The 27624-nt window shown below is 42.7% G+C and overlaps 1 protein-coding gene across 1 annotated transcript; it reads right to left on the bottom strand.

The window, feature by feature from the left end:
- Positions 1-1419: 1419 nt before the first annotated feature.
- On the bottom strand, positions 1420-26332 carry SLC46A3 (solute carrier family 46 member 3). The gene is made up of 6 exons (XM_004604552.2): positions 25892-26332; positions 24994-25206; positions 15461-16331; positions 12778-12861; positions 5979-6135; positions 1420-2587 (listed from the first exon to the last, which is right to left on the bottom strand). Exons 2-6 carry the CDS (start codon positions 25180-25182, stop codon positions 2503-2505), a joined length of 1386 nt encoding a protein of 461 aa, XP_004604609.2. The 5' UTR covers positions 25183-25206; positions 25892-26332; the 3' UTR covers positions 1420-2502.
- Positions 26333-27624: the final 1292 nt, after the last annotated feature.

The following is a 27624-nucleotide window of genomic DNA, read 5'->3' as shown; positions in this document are numbered from 1 at the left end:
CACACCCAAGCATGTGTGCAACCGCTGAGTCATTGCACCAACTTCAAAACTGAAAAGGGAAGGGGTGGGGAAGACAACACTGCAAACAGTTTTCAGTTAGTATGGAGTGCTAATGTGCTCTGGGGACATCTCATACCATCCCTTGTATGATTCTTGCTGTTGGGTATCTGCCACGTGCACACCCTAAAGAAGCATTAAAGAGGTTAGCAATGCCACATCAATGTTCATTGCTTAGTGGAGCTGAATAAGGATAGTGACAGCTCTGAGACCTTCCTTGTCAGTTAAATGAAGAAAATGAAGATCTACTTTTCAGGGTGATTAAGAGGACAGAATTACTTGATATGGAAAGCACAATGAAAATATTTTAGTAATACTTCTTTTGGTTTGGGAATAGAAGGAAAGGGAAAATATACATTTGAGGTTCATTCAATTCTTTTTACTTGTGTTTTGTTTGGGGCCACACCCACAAGTACTCAGGGCTTACCCCTGACTCTGCCACTCAGGGATCACAACTGGGGAGGCTTCGGGGACCACGTGGGTGGCTGGGGAATCAAATCAGAGTCAGGTGCATGCAAAACAAGCACCCTACCCACTGGACTATCTCTCTGGCTCAACATTCAGTTCTTAGTTCTTACATGGGTGACAAAGCGAAAAGATACTAGCTAAATAAAATTATTTTAATAAAAATAAGAATTTCTAGGATTTTATTTTATTTTATGTTTTTTTTGGTCAAGCCCAGAAGCAATCAGGTCTTACTCCTGGCTCTGTGCTCAGGAATCACCCCTGGCAAGCTTGGGGAAACCATCTGGAGTACCAGGAAACCTGGGTTGGCCACATGCACTGTAATATCACTCTGGTTCCTGGTATTTTAGTTTATTTGTATTTCAATTTTTTAGTTTGGCCCACATGCAGAAGCACTCAGGAACTACTTCCAGCTTGGGGGTTGTTCCTGATGCTGCTCAGGGGATCCTTTGGTGGTGCCAGCGATAGAATAGGGGTCAGCCAGAAGCCAAGAAGGTTAACACCTTAACCCCTGTGCTATCTCCTCAGCCTAAGAATTTCTAGTATTTTAAATTATGAGTACTATCTTTAAGTAATCATTGATTACCTTTCAAGGAAATGTACTAAGCAATGATTTATCAAAAGAAGACTGTTTGCTTTCAAAAGATTACAAAGAGGTTAATCATTCAGTGGTACTTCAAGAGGCTTTCATGTTACTACAGATGGATATTGGATATTGGATATTCAATTGGATATTGAAGGACGTGGTGAAAATACCAGCTTACCAAGAGTCTGGGTCAAATTTTCCCAGTACATCTGCAAGCATTGCAGGCTATTTTGTGTATGTTCCTCACAAAATACAGTACATATGTTGTTTTAAATCATGTTTACAAAGAACACATTTTTGTAGTCATTTAATTCAACCCTACATTTATTGAGGATACAATGAAGAACTGAAGATTGACCCTGTCCTAAAGCACTCATCATCCAGTATGAGGACCACATATCACAAGATGGCAGGAAGTGCTAGCATCAAAGCACCCGCAATGATGACTTGGGGAAAGGGAGACGGCAAGAGGGGAGGAAATGTAAAGAAGGCTACAAAGAAAATGCACTGCTTTGTTGGAGACTCAAAGATTTCTAAGAGAGGAAAGATAGGAAGTAGGAGAGAATTTTGGCTTTCCAAAGACCAGGGTAGGCCCCAGGATGTGTGACAGAACAAGGAATATGACAGAACAAGGAAATCCTTTGGGAGACAAGGAATGACTTTTGGGTTTATTATATTGCTTACTTCATAATTAGTTGTTTTCACATAGCTTTGATATGTATTCAGAAACAATTTCATTTGTTACCCAGTTATCCCTGTGTTACACATAGAAATATTACTCTGCCTGTTACCAGTTAAACATATTAGGTAAAGTGAAAATACGTCTTCTTATATGGACTTATCTTTCAAAGATTGCATCAATTAAAATTCTTGAATTTATGAATAGCACCTGGGTGGGCTCTATAAAAGCATTATTCAAACAGAGGTTAAGATCATAAATATTTGAAGCTCTTTTCATTATTTTTCTGTTAGTGAATGATGCATCAGAGTATTTATGGTTTGCCTTCATGATCCCTGAGAGTGGCCAGAAACCCATTTTTCAGATCAAGAAACTGAGGTAAAGAGCTCTCCTTCGTCTTAAAATAAGACTAGAGAATATAAGGGGGATTATTGCTTTAGATTGCATCATTTCTCAATCCTTCTGTGTATCATCCAGCTTGTTTCTTTCATAAATAAAAAAAGAGATTTGATCTATGTATTAGAAATAGATCACATGATATACATAAAGTGCTCAAAGTGCATAGTACTTCTAGAAGTTAGATCCAGGAATGACTTCTATAACTGTATAGTAAAGAAGAAAGAACACATCACTTATTGATTAGTCATGAAGTATTGATTGTGGAGCTAGTGGTATGAGCTTTTTTTTTTTAAAAAAAAGAATTTCAGTTAATCTATCATCTGTCTGAAGTGTCTTCATTGGACTCCTCTTGTGTCAGAACGACGTAGCTTCCTTCATTCCAGTTGGAGCACTTGACAACACTGCCAAAGCAAACGAGACACATAAAAATGAAGGCCAAGGTCATACATAAAGAATCTATAATGCCACTCTTTCCTGTTTAGTTGGATTGCTTTTTTTGTAAAGGAGAAACAAAGTTTGGGTTTTTTTTTTTAATTAGGAAATACTAACCAGGGAGAGGAAAAAAGAGCATCCCATAAAGAAAACGGAGAGAGAAATTATGCAACCCACAGCTTGGATGCAGTTGTGATGAGAGAAGCCAGAGAGAACCCTGACTACATGGGTTTTAGTAAATCATGTCAAGGTAGATCCTGATATTTCATTTGGTTTTGGTTTGGGAGGCCACACCCAACTGTGCTCAGGGCTTACACTTGGTTCTGTGCTAGGGGATCATTCGCAGCTGTACTCCAGGGGCCATATGGAGTGCTGGGGATCAAACCCGGGTGTGCTACATGTAAAGCAAGCACCCTACCTGCTAAAATATTGCTCCAGCTGTGCATCCTGGTATTTTTAATTACTGTGCATCAATATTTTCCAGACTCCTACCCGCTCCACATAGTTAACATGAAGCTTTTATTTTTTTGGCTTTTTGGGTCACACCCAGAGATGCTCAGCAGTTAGTCCTGGCTCTGCACCCAGGAATTACTCCTGGCAGTGCATGGGGGACCATATGGGATGCCAGGGATTGAAGTCAGGTCACTGTGTGCAAGGCAGATGCCCTACCCACTGTACTATTGCTACAGCTCCAACACATGGAACGTTTTATTTTTTTATTTTTTGCTTTTTAAAAAATAATTTATTTATTTATTTTTAATTAGTGAGTCAACGTGAGGGGACAGTTACAGATTTATACATTTTTGTGCTCATGTTTCCCCCATACAAAGTTCGAGAACCCATCCCTTCACCAGTGCCCATTCTCCACCACCAGTAAACCCAGCATCTCTCCCACCCTCCCCAGTCCCGTCTCCCCCCACCCCACACTGCCACTATGGCAGGGTATTCCCTTTTGATCTCTCTCTCTAATTAGGTATTGTGGTTTGCAATAAAGGTGTTGAGTGGCCATTGTGTTCAGTCTCTAGTCTATATTTGGCACGCATCACCCTTCCCCCGCATGACCTCCGACCACATTTTACTTGGTGTTCCCTTCTCTGAGTTGCCCAGAATGAAAGACCAGCCTCACATGGAACATTTTAACTAAAGCTACTACTGAAGTTTATGCTCAGTAGCTATACTTGAAGCTGGGAATACGTATCTGGAAGTGATTAAAATACACATAATTTTCTTTTTTGAGGATGGGGCTTAGACAGACATAAGGGGATACTCAAGGCACATGGATCACTCCTGGAGGTGACTGGGGGTCCATATCCAGTGCCATGACTGGACAGAGGTAAGTAGTATGCAAGGCAAGTTCCTTAACCCCTGTGCTATTTCTCCAGTCCTGTACCTTTCAATGTAAAACACTAAATGGCATGGGATTGAAAAAAACTCAGATTATCATCTACATTTACATTATTAGAAGCATTACTAAAAAGATAACTGCCTTTTATCCACATGTACTCATTTTTCAAATTATAAAAGTAAAATGGGTTATATAGACTATTAATACATGGAAAATAAAGTTGAAGCTACCTACTATTCTTTTCACCATCTGTGCAACTCTTACTAAAGGCCCATTTTGTGATATGGATGTATCTTCATTAAGCATCTCCTATGGTTAGTCAGTATGTTCATTGAAAATTTTGTTCCTTAAAAACATCTTTACATATAACTTTTGGACTACATTGATCATTGCCTTAGAATATGTTTTTAAAAGGAATCACTGTGTCAAATACACTTAGTTGTTTTCTTTTCAAAAGCGTTTGATACATATCCAGGAATTACTTTCCAAAAAGAACAATAAGGAGTAAGACTTAATATAAGTAATACATAGACTTACCTTATATTCTTATCATATGCTCACTAGCAGCAGATGTTACAGTCAATTTTTCCAATCTAATAGATAAATGGGACTGGAGCGATAGCACAGCGGGTAGGGTGTTTGCCTTGCACACAGCCGACCCAGGTTCGATTCCTCTGTCCCTCTTGGAGAGCCTGGCAAGCTACCAAGAGTATTCTGCCCACACGGCAGAGCCAAGCAAGCTACCTGTGGTGTATTTGATATGTCAAAAACAGTAACAACAAGTCTCACAATGGAGACATTACTGGTGCCCGCTCGAGCAAATCGATGAACACCTGGATGACAGTGCTACAGTGCAATAGATAAATAAATGATGAGACTCCTTTTTCAAATAACTAGTCAAATAACTTTTCATCATAACACAGAGGAAGTACACATACAACTATCCTGTCTTTTGCTACTCCAGGTCATCAGCAGGCAGTTTAGGGCTGCAACAATAAAGAAGGTGGGGGCCAGTCCTTAAGGGTGTCCTTGGTTGTGATAGGTTTTGTGTCTGTGCAAGTGAGAGGTTTTTCTCCCTTAAAGCCACACCCATAGTGCTTAGGCAAAGAGGGAGACCCGATTCTGTCCTACCCTCTGCTGATTCCTATGGGCCTGAGAAAGAGGGCAAAACTCCAAAGAGAAGGATCACTAAACTCTCAGTTCAGTGCTCTGGCCTCACAGAATCTGTCAACCATATTTGCATAGGCACTTTAGCAATAACCTACCAAGCTGGCTTAAACTTTCCTTTGTCAATTGCAAAAGCAAAGAGAGAGAAATATTTCTCTAATGTTTAAGTTTCTAATTTTTTTAAATTTATAAATGGAATTTTGTACTTTCTTTCTATCCAGACTTTAATATCAAAGTGAGTCCTTAAGCCAAATCTTTGGAAAGACAATTCCTAATACTTAGTGTAAATTACCTTCTCTTTTCATTTATCCAATAATCCATATTAAAATATGTCTTTTTATAGTCATCTTTGACCATCAGGGGATATTATACTACAGGAAAATAATAATTTGAATATATCAATTTAACTTATTGTCTGAGAAGGTGGAACTTCTCAGAATCTCTATGTAATCCAATCTTTCTTTCTCTTGATTCTGGTCAGCCAAGTCTTGTCCAGTCACCAAAATTTCTGACAAATATTTTCATTCTAAAAGTTTTTCAGTAGGGGGCTGGAGTGATAGCACAGTGGGTTGGGCATTTGCCTTGCACGCAGCCAACCCGGGTTCAATTCCCAGCATCCCATATGGTCCCCTGAACACCGCCAGAAGTAATTCCTGAGTGCAGAGCCAGGAGTAACCCCTGTGCAGCACCAGGTGTGACCCAAAAAGCAAAAAAAAAAAATTAAAAAAAAAATAAAAGTTTTCAGTAAAGTATATCTAAGGCAAAGACTTTATAGCTACATAATTTTTCTAGTAAGGTTAACTCAATCCAGTTGTCCTTTGATAAAATAACTAAAAAGAAGTACGTACCATAGACTTATTGCTGGAATTAAGAGTAGAACTGCAGACAGCAGAAAGATGAAGCCTGGATACCAGCCAACAGTGGCTGAATAAATCCCATTGAAAACAGTAACTGCAGTGGCTCCACTGAGTGTTTCCAAGAAAGCAATACAAGCGAACAGGGTACCTGTTTGGAGTTGGGGCAAGGAAAAAGCAAAAGTCTGTAATGAATCAACAAATCAAAATGAATATGGAACAACATGCATTGAAAAGAACTAACATGGAGTGAATTGCTCAATCTGCAGTCAAGAAACTGAGGTCATGGGGGCTAGAGAAATGGTACAGCGGGCAAGGAGCTTGTCTTGCAGCTGACCCAGGTTCGCTCCCCAGCACCATAGATGGTCTCCTGAGGAACATCCCTGAGCGGGAAGCCTTGAGTAAGCTTTGAGCATAGCTGGGTGTGGCCACCCCCAAATAAATATTAAAAATTTTAAATTAAAAAAATGGGGCTTGATGTTGAAGACACAGTAGCCAGTGGCTTGTCTAGACCCTGTCTGCCTCTCATCCCTATCACAGCCTCCAACTCAGTGCCTCCAGGCTCCCAGCAACTTTCCCAGACAGCCCATATCCCAAGGTTGGTTCGTGGCAGTGGATGTTTCCCCTTTTGGACGGCAGTGGATTTATTTTTCTTTTTGGGTCACACCCGGCAATGCACAGGGGTTACTCCTGGCTCTGCACTCAGGAATTACTCCTGGAGGTGCTTGGGGGACCATATGGTATGCTAGGAATTGAACCTGGGTTGGCCGCATGCAAGGCAAACACCCTACCTGCTCTACTATTGCTTTAGTCCAGTAGAGAATCCTTTTTAAACTACTTCTTAGATCTGGAAGAGTGACAGCTATAGGCAAAGAAAGATGCTTCTATCCTCCTTTTTTGAAAAAAGAAGTTTTATTGGATCACCGTGAGATACACTTACAAACTTGCATGACTGCGTTTTAGTCAATCTATGCTCGAGTACCATCCCTCCATCAGTGCACATTTTTCACCATCACCGTTTCCAGTGTCCCACCTGCCATCCCCACCCCACCCCACTCCCTGCCTCTGTGGCAGGTACAATCCTTCTTACTCTCTAATTTTGGGCATTGTGATTTGCAATACAAATACTAAGAGGTCATTGTGTTTGGTCCTTGATTTACTTTATCCTACATTTTTGTAATTGAAATCGGAGCCTTACCTCCAAAGTGATGCAAAATTTAGACCCCCCAAATCATTACTCTGAACTCTAGTAAAAATAATCCTATATTTGGATGTGGTTCTTGAACTATATTTTCTGTTGAACCAGCTTACAAATGCCTCCACTCTTAGGTGTTTTACCAAATACAAAGAGGTCTGGATTCTGGACCTAGGGGGACAGGACAGGGGTTAAGGCATGCCGTATGCATGGTTAACCCCAATTCAATCCTGGTGCTGTAAAGCCAGGAATAAGCCCTGAGCATCTCTGGGTATGGACCCAAAATAACAAAAATAACAACAAAAAGAATATCACATAATTTTTAAAATTAGACTGATAGGAAGAAAAATGCAGGCTTGAGGATAATCTTTTATAAAGGGGCTGTTGTTTACAAAAAAATATTGTCTCAAGTATTCATGACCTTGATCTTTTAAACTGCATATTGATTTTCTTTATTGATTTAAGCTTTTCATTCTATTATGCATATTTTCAAACACTAAAGTTCCAATTCTTCATTATAAAACTCATTCATCAAACAAGCATATGCTTTCTGAAATTGTGTTATCATTTATATGCTTTTTTCGGACTACAAAGCTTTGCCAATGCCAAGTGTACATCTGTTTTGTTCACTGCTCTATACCCAGGGCCTCATGGTCCTGGCACACAGTACATATTTGATACTTCCTTGTCAAACAAGTGAATCAAAGTTTCATTCAAGAGCCCAGTTATTAATCATTAAATGGGATATAAACCGGTTGTTTCTATTATTTATGGAAACTGTCGGTTTTAATTGGGAAGCAATCTTATATATGTGATTTTCATTTAATTAATTTTGACACACCCATCGGGGCTTAGGGGTTACTCCTGGCTCTACATCCAGGAATTACTCCTAACAGGCTCAGGGAATGATACAGAATGCTGGGAATCAAATCCAGGTTGCTCAATGGACAAGGCAAGTGGCCTACCCACTGTCCTCTCTCTCTCTCTCTCTAGCCCAGTGATTTTATTACTAATACTTTGCTACAGACAGGGGTGGTGCCTTGGAGGACAGACCCCAATACTCATCCTGTTTTGCAATGGCTTGAGTCCATTCTGAATGGGAGATTGGCCAGGGAGCTCAAGAACTATTAGGACACAAGCAAACTGCACTATTAGAAAGTAGCACCAGCTTCCTGCTGACCTTCCCCGAGAAGCTCATCATGTTTAATACCATGAGAGATAACAATTGATTTAACGATTAGTGTGATTGCTTTCTAAATGAAAAAGAAACCCAATTTAAGGGCTGCATCGATAGTACAGGGGGTAGGGTGCTTGCCTTGCATGTGGCCGACCTGGGTTCAATCTTTAGCACCCAAGATGCGCCCCCAAGCACCAGGTGTAATTCCTGAATGCAGAGCCAGGAGTAAACCCTGAGTGTCAATGGGTGTGACCCCAAAACCAAACCAAACCAAAATAAAACAAAAAACCCAAAAATTGAAACTGAATTTCAAAAATCCAGCCTGTTTTTATGGATTTCAATTTGTTATACAAAAAGCACATAGATGTGCAGGTAAGAGGCCTTGGTGGGTGCAGTTTACCGTTCACCCCAATGCACGTTAGTCCCTTTTATGATTTAAAGGAATAGAAAGTGACAGGCAGTGAAAACCTCAGCAGTGTTCCTTTCTTTCATTATTTAAGTGCAGTTTTCACAAATAATATCCACTGTAAAAAAAAATAATGAATGAGGACAGAGAAATAGTACAGCACATAGGTCATTTGCTTTGTACAAGGTTGACCTTTGTTCAACAATCAGCATCCCACATAGTTCCCCAGGCTTACCAGGAGTGATCCCTGAGCACAAAGCCAGGAGTAAGCCCTGAGCACTCTGGGGTGTGTCCCCTCTTCCCTCACAAGCAAACAAAATGAAGATTGGTGATAGTTTCCATTTCAGAAACACTGACACCACCAAAGCAATTTTTTATGTTTGTAGTAAACAAATTATTTGATATGGGAACAACTGACTCACAACTCACAAAATATATCTTCATCACTTAGAATCTAAAGTGCCAAAATGTAAATATTTTTAATTATCACTACATTTAATAGTATAAACTGACTTTTTTTTTTATTTTTTATTTTTTTTTTTTTTTAATTTTTATTTATTTATTTTTTTAATTTATTTATTTTTAATTAGAGAATCACCGTGAGGGTACAGTTACAGATTTATATACTTCTGTGCTCACACTTCCCTCATACAAAGTTTGGGAACCCATCCCTTCACCAGTGCCCATTCTCCACCACCCGTAAACCCAGTGTCCCTCCCACCCTCCCCAATCCCATCTCCCCCCCACCCCACCCTGCCACTGTGACAAGGCATTCCCTTCTGCTTTCTCTCTCTAATTAGCTGTTGTGGTTTGCAACAAAGGTGTTGAGTGGCCGCTGTGCTCAGTCTCTAGCCCTCATTCAGCCCGCAACTCCCTTCCCCCACATGGCCTTCGACTGCAATGTAGTTGGTGATCGCTTCTCTGAGTTGACCTTTCCCCGGAACGTGAGGCCAGCCTCGAAGCCATGGAGTCAACCTCCTGGTACTTATTTCTACAGTTCTTGGGTGTTAGTCTCCCACTCTGTTATTCTATATACCATAGATGAGTGCAATCTTTCTATGTCTGTCTCTCTCTTTCTGACTCATTTCACTCAGCATGAAACTTTTCATGCCCATCCACTTAACTACAAAATTCTTGACCTCCTTTTTTCTAACAGCTGCATAGTATTCCATTGTATAGATGTACCAAAGTTTCCTCAACCAGTCATCCGTTCTGGGGCATTCGGGTTTTTTCCAGATTCTGGCTATTGTAAACAGTGCTGCGATGAACATACATGTGCAGATGTTGTTTCGATTGTACTTTTTTGATTCTCTGGGATATATTCCCAGCAGTGGTATTGCTGGGTCAAATGGGAATTCAATATCTAATTTTTTGAGAGTCGTCCAAATTGTTTTCCAGAAGGGCTGAACCAGTCGGCATTCCCACCAGCAGTGAAGAAGGGTCCCTTTCTCCCCACATCCTCTCCAACAGCGGTTGCTTTTGTTCTTTTGGATGTGTGCTAGTCTCTGTGGTGTGAGGTGGTATCTCAAAGTTGTTTTGATCTGCATCTCTCTGATGATTAGTGATGCAGAGCACTTTTTCATGTGCCTTTTGGCCATTCGTATTTCTTCCTTGGTAAAGTTTCTGTTCATTTCTTCGCCCCATTTTTTGATGGGGTTGGATGTTTTCTTCTTGTAGAGTTCAACCAGTGCTTTATATACCATTGATATCAACCCCTTATCTGATGGGTATTGTGTAAATATCCTTTCCCATTCTGTGGATAGTCTTTGTATTCTGGTCACTGTATCTTTTGCGGTGCAGAAGCTTTTTAGTTTAATGTAGTCCCATTTGTTGATCTCTGTTTTTACTAGATTGCTTAGTTCCGTGTCACCCTTGAAGATACCCTTATCTTCAATATCGTGGAGGGTTTCGCCGACCTTGTCTTCAATGTACCTTATGGTTTGTGGTCTAATGTTGAGGTCTTTAATCCATTTTGATCTGACTTTTGTGCATGGTGTCAGGTCAAGGTCTAAACCCATTTTTTTGCATGTGGTTGTCCAGTTGTGCCAGCACCATTTGTTAAAGAGGCTTTCCTTGCTCCACTTCACTTCTCTTGCTCCCTTATCAAAGATTAGATGGTCATACATTTGGGGTTGTGTGTAGGGATATTCCACCCTGTTCCATTGGTCTACGGCTCTGCCTTTGTTCCAGTACCATGCTGTTTTAATTGTTACTGCTTTGTAGTAAAGTTTGAGGTTGGGGATGGTGATGCCTCCCATCATCTTTTTCCCAAGAATTGTATAAACTGACTTTTAAAAAAGTCTTTACAAGTAAACAAAATAGGAAAAAGGTAAATGTGCACAGTTTTTTATTTTAAAACATGCATTTAAAATTTTGCTTTAAGTGAAACAAGTAAAATGTTTTTCTCCTGAATAACTTTATTGATAAAAGTTGTTTCATATAATACTCACTTTGGTACTGGGCAATTCAGTGGTTATCAATATGTTCATAGAGTTGGCAAACCATCACCCACTGTTTAATTTCAGAACTTCCCCCGCTTTCTCCTCCCCCCAAATCCTATCCCCACTCTTTAGCAGGAAACCACCACACTTGTGGGAACTTAAGCAGGGCTTAATCTCTTCCCACTTACCAGCCTATTTTTCACCCGAGAAATGCAGCATGGGCAGGCGCTGCCAGAAACACCTGGAATTCAGTAAGCAGCTGATTCGGAATGATTATTTGGTGATCAGGATTTGAGTGGGGGTATGACAGGGACAGGGAAACTGAGACAGGGCCAGATCAGGTTTATGAAGGTGGAATGTCTTTTACAGTTGCCTTAAAAAAATCTTTCAGCATTGCCTTTGTTCAGTGTGTGATTCCCCCCTCAGTTTAAGAAGCAAGGCTGTAGCATGCTTATGTTGCCCGAGCACATATGGTGCCCGAGCATGTATGGTACCCGAGCATGTATGGTACCCGAGCACACATGTCACCCGCATTTCCCCTCTTGAGATATGCACCTTTAGACTTTCTTACCTGATGCTTGGGTGTGTGTTGTCACTCCCTCTCCACTCTGGAGAAGCCCACATTCTCTCTGGAGCATGTTATTCTGTCTCTCTGTCTCTCTCTTTGTCTCTCTCTGTCTCTGTCTCTGTCTCTGTCTCTCTCTCTCTCACACACACACACACACACACATACACACACCCCTTCCTAAAATCTTCCAAATAAAATCTGTTATACTTTAAATAAAATCAAGGCTGTAAAGCAGTGATTTCCAAGATGGGTGCACCAACCCAGGATGGTGGTAGAGGCCTCTGGTATAACTGGAGAGCTGCTGTTTGTTGATTTAGGAGGGCAATTTCTAGGAGGACACCATTTTTTTTTCTGTTTCTGAAAAGGGAAGTTTGGGCAGCTATACAACAATCCCTGGTGGGCTCTCCCTCTGATAGAAGCAAGCATAGGGGGCAAGTCAACCCTCAAGAGAAAGGGTTGGAAAAGGGTCATCCAGGAACTTTCTCTGCAATATGAATCTGTTGCGGAGCTCGCTGGCTGGGAACTGTGATGACTCAAGTACCAGAAAGTCTTCCAGAAATGCTGGGAGCCCAGTGGGCAGATACACCTGGCTTGAGGACTCCACTCTTTCTGGTGAGGGCAAGCTGAGAGCATGCTCTCTCAGCACTAGACCCTGGGCACACCATGCCCTGCCTTTATGTAAGCTTCTTCCTACCAACACGTGTACCTCTTATCTCCTATATTCTCTTCGAAAGGAAGCTATAGAGGCCAGAGAGATAATACAGCAGAAAAGGCTCTTGCCTTGCACGTAGCTGGTCCAGCTTGGATTCCTGGTATCCCATATGGTCCCCTGAACCCTGCCAAGAGTGATCCCTGAGCAGAGCCAGGAGTAAGCCCTGAGCACTGCTGGGTGTGACCCCAAAACAAGAAAAGATAAAAAAAGAGTTGTAGAATACTATGAAGAATCAAATGTTGATGATGTCTAGATTTGAGGTAGCATTATATCCCTTGAGCATATGACACTCACCTTGTTCTGTAGAACGAACCACTTTTGACATCATGGACCTCAGGACAGACAGGGGGACAATAGTGAAGAGGAATGGCAGCCTGACTGGGAGAGACAGAGTTGGAAACGGCTCATCAGAAAACCAAAGGTTCATTTGCAGAGGGAATATTTTCTCTCTAAATATTTCATTTTCAGTAAGCATCCTAATGCAATCAATGCTTCTAAAGATGGAATTAACTGTATAATTCTGCTAATGAATGAAAATAGCTTAAAGATGAATCTATTTAAGGTTCTTTTATTCCAGAATTTTTATTGCAATGCTAAGAACAGAGGTTTGTGGGAGTTTTTGTTTTTCTGGTTCAGGTCTGTATTATCTACCAAATGGGAATTATCTGCTAATTTCTAAATTACTATGTAAATAATGAATAACCTCTTATTCATCAATGTGACTGTCACTTAGATTTTATTATTTGTCTCTTTCCTTTTTTTTCCCTTTCTATTTCAGTGTCCACACCACTTCTTGTTTTGATTCATTTATTGATAATTTGGTTCTTTCTTAACTTGCTCTTCCTCCTTGTGGCTAAATAGCTTTCATGACACAAACTATTTTTAGTCTTAAATTATAAGTCTTAATAGTTGTATTTTCAGGGCATAACATGCCCAGGGCCTGATGATATTATATCATATTATATTATATTAAATTTATAATACATAAAATATATATTATGAATAATATGTAACAACATTATCATATAACAATAATTATTTCAAAGTGGGCTTGATTAAGAGTCCTCACTGATTAAGAGCTTAAACTCTAAAGTCAGGCGAATTTGGATCCAAAATCAGGACATTCATTACACAGCAATTAGAACGTTATTAAAAAATAACATCTAGGCCTGGGAATGCCACTCAATGGAAAAGAGCCTGCTTAATAGAGTATTTTAAAAACCTATTGTAAAAAGATATATTAAATGGTAATATATTACATTTGAGGATAACTTTGAAGTTTTCAATGTGTTTTCACATACATTAAATTAATTTGCCTTCAGAACTTTAAGAGAAGGAAAAGCTGGCATTTGCTGAGAAGAGACATTCTGCTAAGTGCTTTAGAGTTTTCTATTAAAGATTATCCTCTGTGAGAACAAAAGGGAATACCCTGCCATAGTGGCAGTGTGGGGTGGGGGGAGATGGGACTGGGGAGGGTGGGAGGGATGTTGGGTTTACGGGTGGTGGAGAATGGGCACTGGTGAAGGGATGGGTTATCGAACTTTGTATGGGGGAAACATGAGCACAAAAATGTATAAATCTGTAACTGTACCCTCACGTTGACTCACTAATTAAAAATAAACTATTAATAAAAAAAAGAATTTTAAAAAGAAAAAAAAGATTATCCTCTGAATACTACTCTACTCACTTTACAGATTAAAAATGAGGTGTAGGGGCTGGAGTGATAGTACAGTGGGTAGGGCATTTGCCTTGCCTGCGGCTGACTGGGGTTTGATTCCCACCATCCCATATGGTCCCCTGAGCACCACCAGGTTTAATTCCTGAGTGCAGAGCCAGGAGTTACCCCTGAGCATTGCCAGGTGTGACCCAAATAAGCAAATAAATAAACAAATTAATTAATGAGTTAATTAATTAAAATGAGGTGTAAGTAACTTGGATTAGATTAACTAGTACTATAGATAAAAATTAAGTCCAATCCTGGTTGGTCTCTGCAAGGTAGCATGAGGTCAATACTCGCTTTGTAGAGAATGATTAAATTTCCCCAAAATTCCAAATCACAGATCCAACAGCTCTATTAGATGCAGTATCTCCCTTCAGTCGTACAAAAACCACTTATGAGCTCAGTAGGTAAGAATGCAGTCCAATTTGCAAAAAGTGATTCATCAAAAACCACTTATTGGGGTGATCAATTGCAGAAGGACCAATTTGGAAAACCTTGTCAAAGAATTTTTCTTCTTGAATATATTCAATGACTTTTTTTAAAAAAATTTTTGGGTCACACCCGGTGATGCACAGGGGTTACTCCTGGCTCTGCACTCAGGAATTACTCCTGATGGTGCTCAGGGGACCATATAGGATGCTGTGATTTGAACCCGGGTTGGCCGCGTGCAAGGCAAATGCCCTACCTGCTGTGCTATCACTCCAGCCCCACAATGTCTTTTCTTACAGATCTTTTAAGTATATCATATACAATTGTCTTAAGATTTTTTGAAAGTGTCTTAGCATTTTTATATCATTTGTTTTTGTTTTTGTTTCTTGGAGGGAAGCACAGGAAGCAGGGGTTGAACTGGGGATTCCAGTTCAATCTGAAGCAGGTAACTGAGCTGGTAACTCTCCAGGTCCTCAAGAAGCATTTTAAAAAATATTTAGTTTGGTGACAACTATATTAAAGATTTTTTTACAAAAAGAATATTCCTCAAAATAAGGTTTTGGTAAATATACAAATTTGTAAAATCAGGGTTATCTGGTGAATTATTTTTTTCTTAAACATTTAGCTTCTAGCTTCTGGCAGGCTAACTTTTATCAAACAACTTTAATTAAACTAGAATGCTATACTTTTAAAAATTATTAAATTAAAAATCTAAAATGGGTTACATGGAAGGTTTCCTATTAAAATTTCTCAACAGACTAAATTCATCTTCTACAAACATCAAACACACATTTCACATATGCATCAAGTACTCCATTAGCAACTCACCTAAAAACATCATCAGTGTTGTTCTGGCAAAGGCTGTCATAGCCATTCCCACCATGGTGGTCAAAATTCCAATGAAGGCCATGTGAATATCTTCCATAAAGTAAGAGAAAACCCATATTCCCAAGAAACTGCTCAAAAAAGAGATACTACCCAAAGCTGATCCATAACCTATAAAAACTTCGTTCCAGCAGAGTGGTGAATCTAATTCATACAGGATAAAAATGGGGGAAGTGCCTATTATCACGAAAAAATAACTCATCATTGTAAAAAGTAACAAACCAAGCAAAGATCTCTGCTTCCCAGAAGCATTTTTAAAAAGCAGGTAAGTTTGGGAAAACAGGTTTTTTAAGGCCTCACTGCATGATCTGGACCCACTCTGAGATGAAGTCTCTGTCTTTGAGTCATCAAGGAAAAATACAATATAAACTAAGTTGACAGTAAGAACCATTGTAATAATTAAAAATGACCACACAAAGCCTAGTTCTCTAATAAAATAGCCGGAAGACAGTCCTGTTAATCCAGTAACAAGTCCAAGTATAAAGTCAGTTATTGCTATTCGAATAGTTTTCTGTTTCTGTTCTTTACATTGGTCAACTATGTAGGCAAAACAAGCTCCCAAAAATGTGGTGGAATTGCCACAAAATGCAGCAATAAAGGTAGATGCTATCAAAAGCTGAAATGGAAAGGCAAAATAGGAAAGCAAACAGAGCCAAATACTGGTTGCAAGAGCACCAACAGAAGACAAAATCATAGGAAACTTTCGTCCTTGGTGATCACTGTAAGACAGAAGTATGAACGTAGACACCAGGCCTGGGATCAATCCACTCATGTCCATTTGCAGACTGAAAAGAGACACTTTTTTCTGAACTTCCTATAAAGGAATACAAAGAAGACAAGGTGTTTTCAGAGATTTAGACAACATGAGTAGTGCACATTTATTTAGATGACATTGCCAATAGATCACAGATGGGGTCTTTCTGGTGTGTAGACCTGGCAGAGCTTCATTCTTCATGAAGCTCACAAAGCAGATGTCAAGAAGTGATACAATCACAGAGACTCAGCTGCTAGGGACTGAGCCATAGTAGAGTATATAGAGCATGTGCCCTGCACATGTGACCTGAGTTCAATGGTCAGTCTTCTCCCCACTCTCCCCCCATCAGGAGTCTCCTGAGTACCACTAGGTGTGACATGAAAAAGAACAATACTCAGTCACTGTAGTCAAGTACCCCAGGGGATGGTGGGGGAGGGGTGTGGATTTTAGCCATGAAAGAAGATAGTGTGTTTAGATGGATGATGAAGGTCTATCTTGTATAGAGGATCCATAGAGCCCAAGACCTCCAGGACAAGTTATATAATGTTTTTGTTTCCCTTCTATTAACAGTTATCATTAAATGATCATGGTCACTATTCTAAACCAAGAGCAATACCTTCCCCATGATAGATATTTCTATCTAATTTAAAGGAAAATGAGTATCAAACAAAAGAGGTAGCAAATATTCAGTTTCTTTTTCATTGTGCTTCCACTTACATCACTTAGAAATTTACTCTTTTATTTACTAAAGAGTTTAAAACCAAACCCAAAGAGGAGTTTTACGTGGACTACAGATAGTAAGGATGAGCTGGGGAGTTAGATAAATTCAACTCCTTTGAGAACCAAAATAAACAGACCACTAGGGACACAAACAGATCAGAAGCTGTCACATTTCTTACACAGGCTAATGGGAGGAGAGGGGAGGGGGTAGTTTAAAGGCATTTAATATAGAGACTGTGCACTGTTTTTTAATATATTCCTAAGAAGATTGATTCATAGAGTAGTTAGAAAACATCCTCAACAACTGATGGACAACAAAAATATATCAAATACTATATGATGATTTCTCTTACACTGTGAGCTTAATTTTTATTTTTAATGATTTTGGGGCATACCCAGCAGTGCTCAGGGGCTACTCCTGGCTCTGCACTCAGGAAACACTCCTGCTGGGGCTAAGAAGATCATATGGAATGGTGGGGATTGAACCCTGGGTTGGCCGTGCGCAAGGTAAGTGACCTACCTGCTGTACTATCTCTCTGGCTCCTGTGAGCTTATTTTTAATTGTTACATATTCATGCAATTTAAGCAATTTATAGGAAATGTTCTAATCACTCAAATGCAAATCTTCTGTCATCCTGGCTTTCTAGCCTTGTCTTCACTCCTGCCTTAGCCACAGAGTCTTTCCTATCCCCACTTACTCCTCTCACTCCCCACCCCTAGCCCCGCCCCCAACCCCATCCTGGAACTTCTCTTGCTCTCCCAACCTACTGTCCCAATGTTGCTGCTGGAATTGACAGTTCTGCTTAGTTTTTACCTGGACATATAGTCAATTTAGTAATGTCAGGCTTCCTTTGCAGGTGACCCACTATGAGACTGGGAACATCTTTGTAAAACCACACCATGGCAAGTCTTTCATCTGCCTTATAGTTTCAGGATCTTCCTTTTTCCTGTTAGGCCAAGTTCACACCCTAGAGTCTGTGCTAAGTCACCAAGAGATGGTCCAAAGTCACTTTTCAGCATTAGCCCACACTCATTCCTCAGATGCTCAGATGTCCTATGCAGAGCCCAGAGTCAAGTTCAAACTGCATTTCTCTGATATTCCCAGATGTCATCTCTCCCTCCTGTCCTCTTAACCTTAACATATGATCATTTTGAAGCAGAGCTTGATTAAGAGTCCTCATTCACTAAGAGCTTAAGCTCTGGAGCAGGTGAATTTGGATCCCAAATCAGGCCATTCATTACACAGCAATTAAACTGATATTAAGAAATAGACACCAAGGTCTGGGAGTGCCACTTAGTGGCAGAGAGCCTGCTTTGCATGCACGAAGCTGCTGCATTTGCTCCCTAGCACCGCCCCACGTTGTGACTGCTGGCCTGGCCACAATGTGGTTTCCCGCACACTGCTGTCAAGTGTATAACTCCTGAGCATTGCAGCAGCAGCAACAAGAAAAAAGAGCGAGGGACAGCAGGCAGGAACAAAATCAAAGCTACATCAGCTCTTGTCATTCTTCTGCTTCCAAGTCCCCAGTGGCCTTCCCCACCCTGGAGTAAAACTAAACTCCTTGCCACGGTGCAGGGACTGACGAGTCTTCTCTGCTTTCCTCTCCACCTTCTGCACGCCTCTCAGTTGACAGTCTAACTCTAACACACTCTGAGCTCATTTGTTTTTGTTCTTGTTACCTCTGCCTGATTGCCACAAGCCCCTTCAGGACCTGCATTGGCCGATCACTCCATGTGAAGCAATCCTCCTATCCCTTCTGATATGTACATCTTTTAGAGATGAGACCTGGCATTTGACTCCACCAACTTCACTGTCTGCCTTCAGTACTCCAGGCCAAGCTCCAAGGATGCCTGAAATCTGCTTTCCTATAGTATCACCAGTTCCTAGAACACAGCTCAGCACAGGCTAGACACTTGATAGATAGTAATTGAATGACCGAATACTTTGTGAAATAGGCTTCTGTAATTCTTGTTTTTTTTTTTCCTGTTTGGGGGCCATACTTAGGATCATTCCTGGTGAGGCTGAGTTGGGGGGGGGGACCATATGGGTGCTGGGTATGGAATCTGGGTAGTATGTGCAAGGAAAGCATCCTACTAGCTGTTTCCTCTTTCTCCCCTTCCTTCCTCCCTCCCTCCCTCTCTCTCTCTCTCTCTCTCTCTCTCTCTCTCTCTCTTTCTCTCTCTCTCTCTCCCCTCTCCCTCTCTCTCCTTATCTCCTTCCAAACTACAGGAGACCCTGATCTCTAACAAGAAGCAAACCATCATCCCTCCCTCGAGGGCTGTGGCAAGGTACTGCACAGAGCCATTGTGCAGTCCAGGCTTATGTGGTTTGAGCTCTTCATATTTACTACTTTAGGTTTCCTTAGCACATCTCCAAGCTATTACAGGTATCATTTGGATTAGGTAAATACTGCAGAATGGAGTAATTTATCTTTTAATCAGATTCCCAACAAGATGTTCCACTTTTAGATTCCTCCTCCCATTTCTACCCCTCCACCCAAGTACTGTGTTCTCTTTATCTACTATCGTATCTACTATCATTCTCCACCCCAACCCCGGGCTTTTTGGGTTCATATTGCAGTACTAAGGGTCTACTTCAGGCTCTGTGCTATGCTGTGGGGGGCTTTGTTGGAGGGGGTGTCACCCAAGGTGGTGATTGGACTCTCATAAGGTATTGGGGCCTCCCACATGCAAAGAATGCATCTCTCCATTGTGTTCTCTCTTCTCTCCCATATCTACCTGTGGAGAGCCACCATGGGACCATGCTTTGTAGCGCTCTTTGTAATCAACACCTGTGTGCTTCGAAAACAACTCCTAATAAGGAAACAGGATGTCTTGCCACGCCCATAAGCTGTGACTAACCTATCAGATGCGGACACGTGGGCATAAGCAGGCAGCGAGAGGTATATAAGGGGGGAGGTCACCTAGCTAGTGGGTTCTCCCTCATGCGTCCCTTTTTCTGCCTTACTCCACGTCCCCTTTCCTGATTTCTTCTCCAACGCATGAGAAAGTTCCTAAATAAATCGCAGCCAAAAGGATCTCCGAGTTGCGTGTTTCTTCGCTGGACGAAGCGGCGCGCGACATCTACCTATCATTATTCCTAACCCAATCACTAACATAGACCTCTCTCATCATCTGTGACTTGATCTGTTTTAAAATACAGATTTGATTTAATTTTTCACTGTGTTTTTTTTTTTGGAGCCACACCCGGCCATGCTCAGGATCCTCCTGGCTCTGCTTGAGGGGCAGGCTCAGGGGACCATATGCAGTGCTTTTAAAATACAGATTTTTTTTTGGCTTTTTGGGTCACACCCAGCGATGCTCAGGGGTTACTCCTGGCTTTGCACTCAGGAATTACTCCTGGCGGTGCTTGGGGGACCATATGGGATGCCGGGGATCGAACCTGGGTCAGCCGCGTGCAAGGCAAATGCCCTACCCGCTGTGCTATCGCTCCAGCACCTAAAATACAGATTTTAACAGTGACTCAAACCTATCTGTGATTATAAATCAAACTGAAGACATAAATAAGTGAGTGTATGTGTCTGTACCTCTTAAGTGCTGGAGTCTTATAATTACTATATAGAATATTATAATAAGTACACATAATTACTGTACATAATAGAATATAATATATAAGGGCAGATGGGAGACATCAGTTGAAGGACAATATTTCCTATTTAAGGAAGTTACGATTTCAAAATATATATATATACATATATATATATATATATATATATATATATATATGCAGAGAGTCTCTTGCCTGAGCACCTGGATGTCTTCCCCAGGGCCCCTCGGAGGGGATGGGCTCCGGAGGGGATGGGCTCCAGCTTTTCTTCCCACCTTGAGCAGTGCTCCTAGCAGCCAAAGATCTCTGGAGCCTAGCCACAGCCATGCTCAAGACCCCTCTCCACACATTCGGACGAGCCTCACGCATGAAGGTACTGGCAGAGGAACCCCAGGTGTGTGGGACCCGGGGCTGAGACCTCCAAGCCTGCTCAGATCGGGACTGGGCCTTCTCCACCCAGATTTCCCATTTCACAGTAGCTAGGTAGTCACACCCAGAGACTGCCTCTGGTGCTGTGTAATCCCATCAATGGCCCGCATCCAGAGACTTAAAAGCAAGCTCTTGGAAGCGCAAGGCCGCTTGGCAGCCACGTGATATCTTATAGCCTACTTTTCCCTCTGTGAGAACCTGGCAAACTACCGGGAGTTTCCTGTCCACATGGGAGAGCCTCACAAGGTCCCCATGGTGTAATAAAATGCCAAAACTGGTAACAAGCTGGGTCTCATTCCCCTGACCCTGAAAGAGCCTACAATGCGGCATTGTTGGAAGGACGAGCAGAGAAAGGCTTCTAAAATCTCGGCTACGATGAATGGAGATGTTACTGAGACCGCTCGGGAAATTTGACGATCAATGGGATGATAATGATTATGATGATGATGATGATATATATATATATATAAAATTCTGTTGAATAAAAAATATTCATTAAATCTATTGATTTAAAAATGCAAGCCAAAACTTGCATTGGGGCCAGAGAGTATAGCGGCAAGGTGCTTGCCTTGAATGCGGCAGGCCCAGCTTGGATCCCCAGTACTACATTTGGTCCCCCAAGTGGAGCCCTATCCTGAGTGACTCCTGAGCAGAGAGCCAGGAGTAAGTAAGCCCTGTGCACCGCCAGGTGTGTTAATAATTTAAAATAGATTTATACATCAATTCCTGAGCAAGAATGTCCTGATCTTTTGGTCTATTGATTATCATTATCTGCTTCAATTTGCAGTGTACCTATCTAAATGTCCTAGAACAAATCCCATAGGCCAATTTAACACTTCAAAGTTAATCACTTAACAAGCAAAGGAATGATAAAGGGCTTAAAAATTTCTTCCTCCACAAAAGTCAACAAAATACACCTATAATGCTTTAGTTCTTTGCCCTGAGTTAAGAGTTTCCTTCTCAGTCTGGCCACTTTGTTAACAGGCCCTTCAGAGCAATGTTGCTCAACCTCTTTTTGCCCCCCTTCCCACTTTATTTCCTTCCTATGACCCTGTGTCCTTCCAGTGGGCTCCCTGGTTTTATGGTTTCATGAGCCCCAATTTTCCTGACTTTCAGCTGTGGCCCCTTGGAATATCCTGAGGGTATATTGGGGGTCACTGACCACTGGCTGAGAAATGCTGATTTAGAGACTGATATTGTTCATTGCCCAAGAGAAGTACACAGATGTAACTTAAGTCAGAAATCACGGTGTTGAAAATAGATTAGATCAATTTAAGCGAAATACTTTTCGACATAGATTTTCAAAATGTTATAGTGAAGTGAAATAGCTTAGTTGATTCCTATGTATGTGCCCTGAAATTCTAATATCTTGTTTTTTTTAGTTTTATGGTCTTACCTGGCTGTGCTTAGGGCATACTCCTGGCTCCGTGCTCAAGGACTACTCCTGGAGGACTTGGGGGACCATATGGGATGTCGGGGGCTTTTTCATATACATGCATGTGCGTTGGTTTGTACAAGAAGGATAAGTAAATATGGCATTATAGGGAGAAAAGCAACACATTAGCATATTGTCCACTCCTATACACAACGGTTCCTTATAAAGCATGGGCAGAAATATCTGAACTGAAAACAAGTACCTAATTATTAGTTTTGGGGTGACCTTGCACTAGAACAGCTTTTATTTTCAGGGTTACTTCTTTTCACGAGCAACTAGATGAAATCCACCCTGCAGAGCTGGGTGTCGGGAGAGACTATGGGAAACAGTGAACAGGAGTCCTTGGAAGAGAGTGTTCTCTCAGATGCTGAGCAGGAGGCTGGAAGGAAGGACTAACATGACAGCAGTGCTTCCGGGGAAATAAAAAGATTCTCCTGTCCTTGGAATTAAAATTGAGATGCCACTGATGTCCATTCCAGTCATGGGTGGCAGGCTGAGGAAGGTGACCGCCAGTTCCCTAGTCTAAGCGAAAGCACCTGGAGCAGCAATTTGACCAGAGCTTTTTGCTTGACGATCAACCAATTTAAAGAGCAATTTAGAAATAATAGCCAATCCATTCCATTTAAAATTCAATTAAAAAATCTGTATGTGAAACTTCACATTGCAGCCTCCTGCTCTGGGTCAGGCCGGCTTCCCTGGGGCTGAGACTCTCCAACAGGCACTCAGTGAGGCTGCTGAGAGGAGACCCTAGGGTGGGGGGCTAAGATCTGTGTCTCCCACCTTAAGGGAGCCTGGCAGCAGATACCTCCAGGCACTAAAGTGCTCTCTTCTTCTATTCCTTCCTCTGTTCCTGGCCCTCTGGAGCAGGAAGGCCCAGAGTCTCCCCCAGGCACTGACATGCCCTGTGCACGGGAAGTAATGCACCCATGAACAGGAAGGGGAAGCCAAACAGGGAGGGGGATGTCAGGCCCTCTCTAGCTGTGGATTCACTCTAGGCCATGCTTTTACCATGGCTTGGCTGCCCAGGAAGAACCAGTTCCATGGAAATGGGGCGACTACCGGTACTGTGCTCAGCAGCTGGGCCCCAGTGCAGGGAGTTTATAAGTAGATACTCTCGGGACAGCTCAGAAGTGCTGGAGCTTTCCCTTTCCCTCTGAGGTTTCAGACTCACTCCCTGGTCTCCGGAGTTCTATTCTATGGAGAATAAAAATCTTAGTCTCCAGAGTTTTATTCTATGGAGAATAAAGTCTTACAGGCCAGTCGTTGGCATTTCCTTATGTTTTTCTCATCCCCTGGGAGACAGAACCACTCTTAGCTAATACAAAATATGCCCAAGGGGAAGTGCTCAAAGTCAGAAGTATGTTCTGTTAAGAAAAACTATTCCTCTCTGGAGCTAGAATAACAGTACTACTGGAGAAGGCAGTTGCCTTGAACAGGGCCAATTTGGGTTCTATCCCCAGTATCCTATATGGTCGTCCCCAGAATACTGCCAGGAGCACACACAGGAATAGGCCTTGAGAACTGATGGGGAGGCCCCCAAACAAAAAAAATATTCCCCATCTGGATGCTCTCTCCATTGCCCTTGGTCACTGGTAAATGGCTCAAAAGTGCCTAACATAAGACTAAGGAGGAGCACAGCTGGGGTCCCATCTCTGACACAAAGCACTGAAGGATCCTATTCGAGTAACACCTATTACAACAAGGTGCCTAAGGAGCAGTGGATTGTGCTGCTCATCTAAACAAATCCAGAGGGTGGTAAGAAAAGGAGGTTGCAGAGGGAGAAGGAAAGACTCTGTGATAGCTGACAAAGCCTCAGGCTCCCCAGAGCAAAAGTGCAAACTCCGTACGCCACATACGACATTAACAGTTTAGGTTGCCCATCCCCACCCTGACGGGCACTCAGGGCTGTCCCAGCCTTCAGTTTCGGGCCACTATCAGGCATCACTGAAATCAGGGTCATGAACTTGCAGGGGAAGGAAATGAAAGAAAGCAAATAGAAAAAAGGCAAAAACATCACACGTCCCCCACTCCAGCCACCAAGGATTGATCCCAGGTTCAGGAGGTTTTCTGGGGGTTGCAGTGGGAAGCAAGGGACAGGAGACCATCTCAGAGGAGATGAGACTTGCTGAGATTTTCTGAAAGAACAAGGATCTGTGTCATAGAAGGGGCCCTGTGGGCCAGGGAGAGAGCATAGGGGTGAAGGCGCTTGTTCGGCTGACCTGGGTTTAAATCCCTGGCATCACATATGGTTGGTCCCTAGAGCATTACCAGGGGTCACTCCTGAGCACAGAGCCAGGAATAGCCTTGGAGCACCCCTGCGTCTATCCTAATTCATTCTTCCCTCCAATGTGTGCGGTGCGTGCGTGTGTGTGTGTGTGTGTGTGTGTGTGTGTGTGTGTGTGTGTGTGGTGTGTGTGGAGTGTGTGGGGAGGGGGGCGGGGTTAAGTAAAAGAGGCAGATTAAAGGTATCAGGTAACTTGAAACAAGGTGCAAACAGAATAAATCTTAGATTGAGATTGTTATGGTGACCGCCAGAGGGATCAATGTTAGAGGATATTTACATGTCTTACCTCCTGAAATGTGAAAATCGGGCTGCTTTTGTTCTTCTCACACTGAGAAATATTACTCTCAAGCGCAATGCTGTAGTTACTTGTCTCGTTCCATATTCTCCTGTACACATACTGTGTTGTGAGTGGACTCGTTAAAGTCAGAGCAAATGCGCTGAGGCAAATGGCGGGCTCAACAAGTACAACCTTCATTTTGCTTGGCTAGGTGGGGGACTTCTAAAAAAGAGAAAGAAGGGGGAAAAAATAAAACCAGGAAGGTAATCAGTTGCATTCTTCTCCAAGAGGCTTGTTTTTAATGCTAGGGAAGTTTGTGGTGTAAACAAACAAGCTAGCTTGGGAACAAAAAGCAGGAACCGCTTCCTGATTGAGTGGCTTTTGCATCTGGAATGGGGGCTATACTAAGTAAACCTGAATCAGATCCTACTTCCCATTTTTAAGAGAAGGACTGTTTTAGGGGCCTGAGAGGAAGTATAGGGGGCAGGGGACTTGCCTTGTAGGTAGCCGAACTGGGTTCCACCCCAAGTACCCTGCCTAGATGATCTCCTGAGACCTGCCAGGAGTCGAGCCCTTCCAGAACTGACCCATGAGCGCAGAGTCACGAGTAAGCCCTGAGCACCGCAGATGGGGCTCAAAAACAAACAAAAAGAGGAGGGCCCCTTAACGTCAATGTGCCTTTAAGAGGATCTTTCAAAAACACTAATTTCAACAAGCCATAGCCCTCATCCCTCTCTACCGCACTGTGCACGGTGGACAGCTTTTCATCAGGGCTATCAGTCGGCTTCCTCTCCTCGGGGACCGCCTCTTGCGCCACTGTTTGTTATTGTTGATCTTCCCGCGGAACAGCGGGCAGTTCCCGGTCGCAAGGGGTTTTTAAAAAACAAAACAAAACCCCCAAACTCACCCCACGGTTACAGTCTTCCCGCCACCCTGGCGCAGGTGGCGCCGTTTTCGGGGCTCACTCCTCCGTGCGGGGGGTGCCCCGCGCTCCCGCGGCGCCTCCTGAGCTGCAGGTGCTCCCGGGGAAGCAGGTGGCGGCGGGGCCTCGTCCTGCTGGGATACGGGGGGCAATTTTGTTCGACCTGACCCAATGCACGGCTCCGTGGGGGATGCTCAGGGGAGCCCCGAGGGTTGTGGCGATGGGTCCGCCGCGCAGCACCGAGACTGCTCCTCGGGAGACCGGGCGCGCTCGGTCCCCGCGAGCTCTGGGGGCTGCTTCCCGCGGGGTGGCGTGTCGCCGGGCCGTGTTTGTTTGGTTCCAGAATCCGCGGTCCGGCCTGCACCCGCCGTGACTCAGCCCCACCGCCCGCCGAGGAGAAGGCGGGGTAGCCGGGGCGCCGGTACCGCCGCGGCCTAAACTGTCAGTGGCAGCACGGCCGTCTCGTGATTGGGCCGCCTGGCCCTTGCCCCCCCATGCTGATTGGTCCGGCCGGACGTCACTCCTGTGCCCGCCTCTGGAGGCGTCTGCCCTGTTGCTTTCTCTCTCTCTCTCTCTCTCTCTCTCTCTCTCTGAGCAATGGGTAGTCAAGTCACCGCCGGGGTCAAAAGTCTTTGATTTGAATCTGGATGGCCGGTTAGTAGCTTGTAACCTTTGAAAGTGCCACTCCACTTTCTTCAACGTTTCTTCAATGAGCGTTGAGGAGGTCATTTAGTATGAGCCTGGAAAGAAGATATATAGGAAAGAACGAGCCACACTCTTCTAGGGAGACGGTGATGTAGTTCAATTGCAGCCTGTTGTGCCGAGTGGTAGGTTGGCGTGTATTCAAGGTGGGGTGGAGACAGGGGGAGCAGCCAATTCTGATCGGAAGAGTGGAAGGCAGAGGCGGTGTCTGACTTTCCCACAAGAACACAAGGAGGAATATGTGAAATTAACGATGCCAAAAAAAGGCTTTGGAGAGTTCTAAGTCCCTGCATAATCCTATTACCACTAAAATAGTTTTTAATTTGGTGCTAGCAGAATCTACTTTCTAAATACCTTGGGTGGGCTTTGTAATCATCCTCTCAGGAATAAAACTACTGCTTCAGGTGAATGGCTCCAACAGAATCCAGAAAGCTGAGATTATGCCCCAAATCTCCCTACCTTCAACCACTAAAAGTTTATTTAACTCTCAAGATACCTGTTTGTCTTGTTCAACTATACCCTATATCCATTCATCTATTCATTCACCTCTTTATCTATTCCATCACTCAGGAATAGATGAATGGAGCTCTCATCTGAATATTACTGCTAGCATGGGGCAGACAGAAGAGAATAGGAAAAATAGGGCACCAACTTTGAAAGACATCCCCCTCTAATATTTGAAACACTTCTGCTCACCTCTGATTGGAAAAGGCCAAACAAGGCAAAGGCCCATCAGGAAATGTGCAATCCTATCACATGGTCAGAAAGAGAAAGAAATATTAGCAAATAACTCCTGTCTCTTTGTCCCAACACCATATCTTCTCCCAAAAATAAACAGAAAGGAAGAGGCATTTACAAGATGCTATCTTTTGTCACTTTTTTTTGTCACTTTTGCTGTGTCCAAGTTACAGCCAGTCATGTGTTCCCCCCTCCCCTCACATTAAAAAAGTAGATATTTTTTACAAGAACCTTAACAATAGGGCTGAAGTGGTAGTACAGCTATATACACAGCTGAC

Source organism: Sorex araneus, chromosome 1 (assembly GCF_027595985.1).
Source record: "Sorex araneus isolate mSorAra2 chromosome 1, mSorAra2.pri, whole genome shotgun sequence".
Classification (NCBI taxonomy): Eukaryota; Metazoa; Chordata; class Mammalia; order Eulipotyphla; family Soricidae; genus Sorex; species Sorex araneus.
Note: the sequence above shows the minus strand (reverse complement) of the source record. Positions and strands in the feature narration are given on the sequence as shown.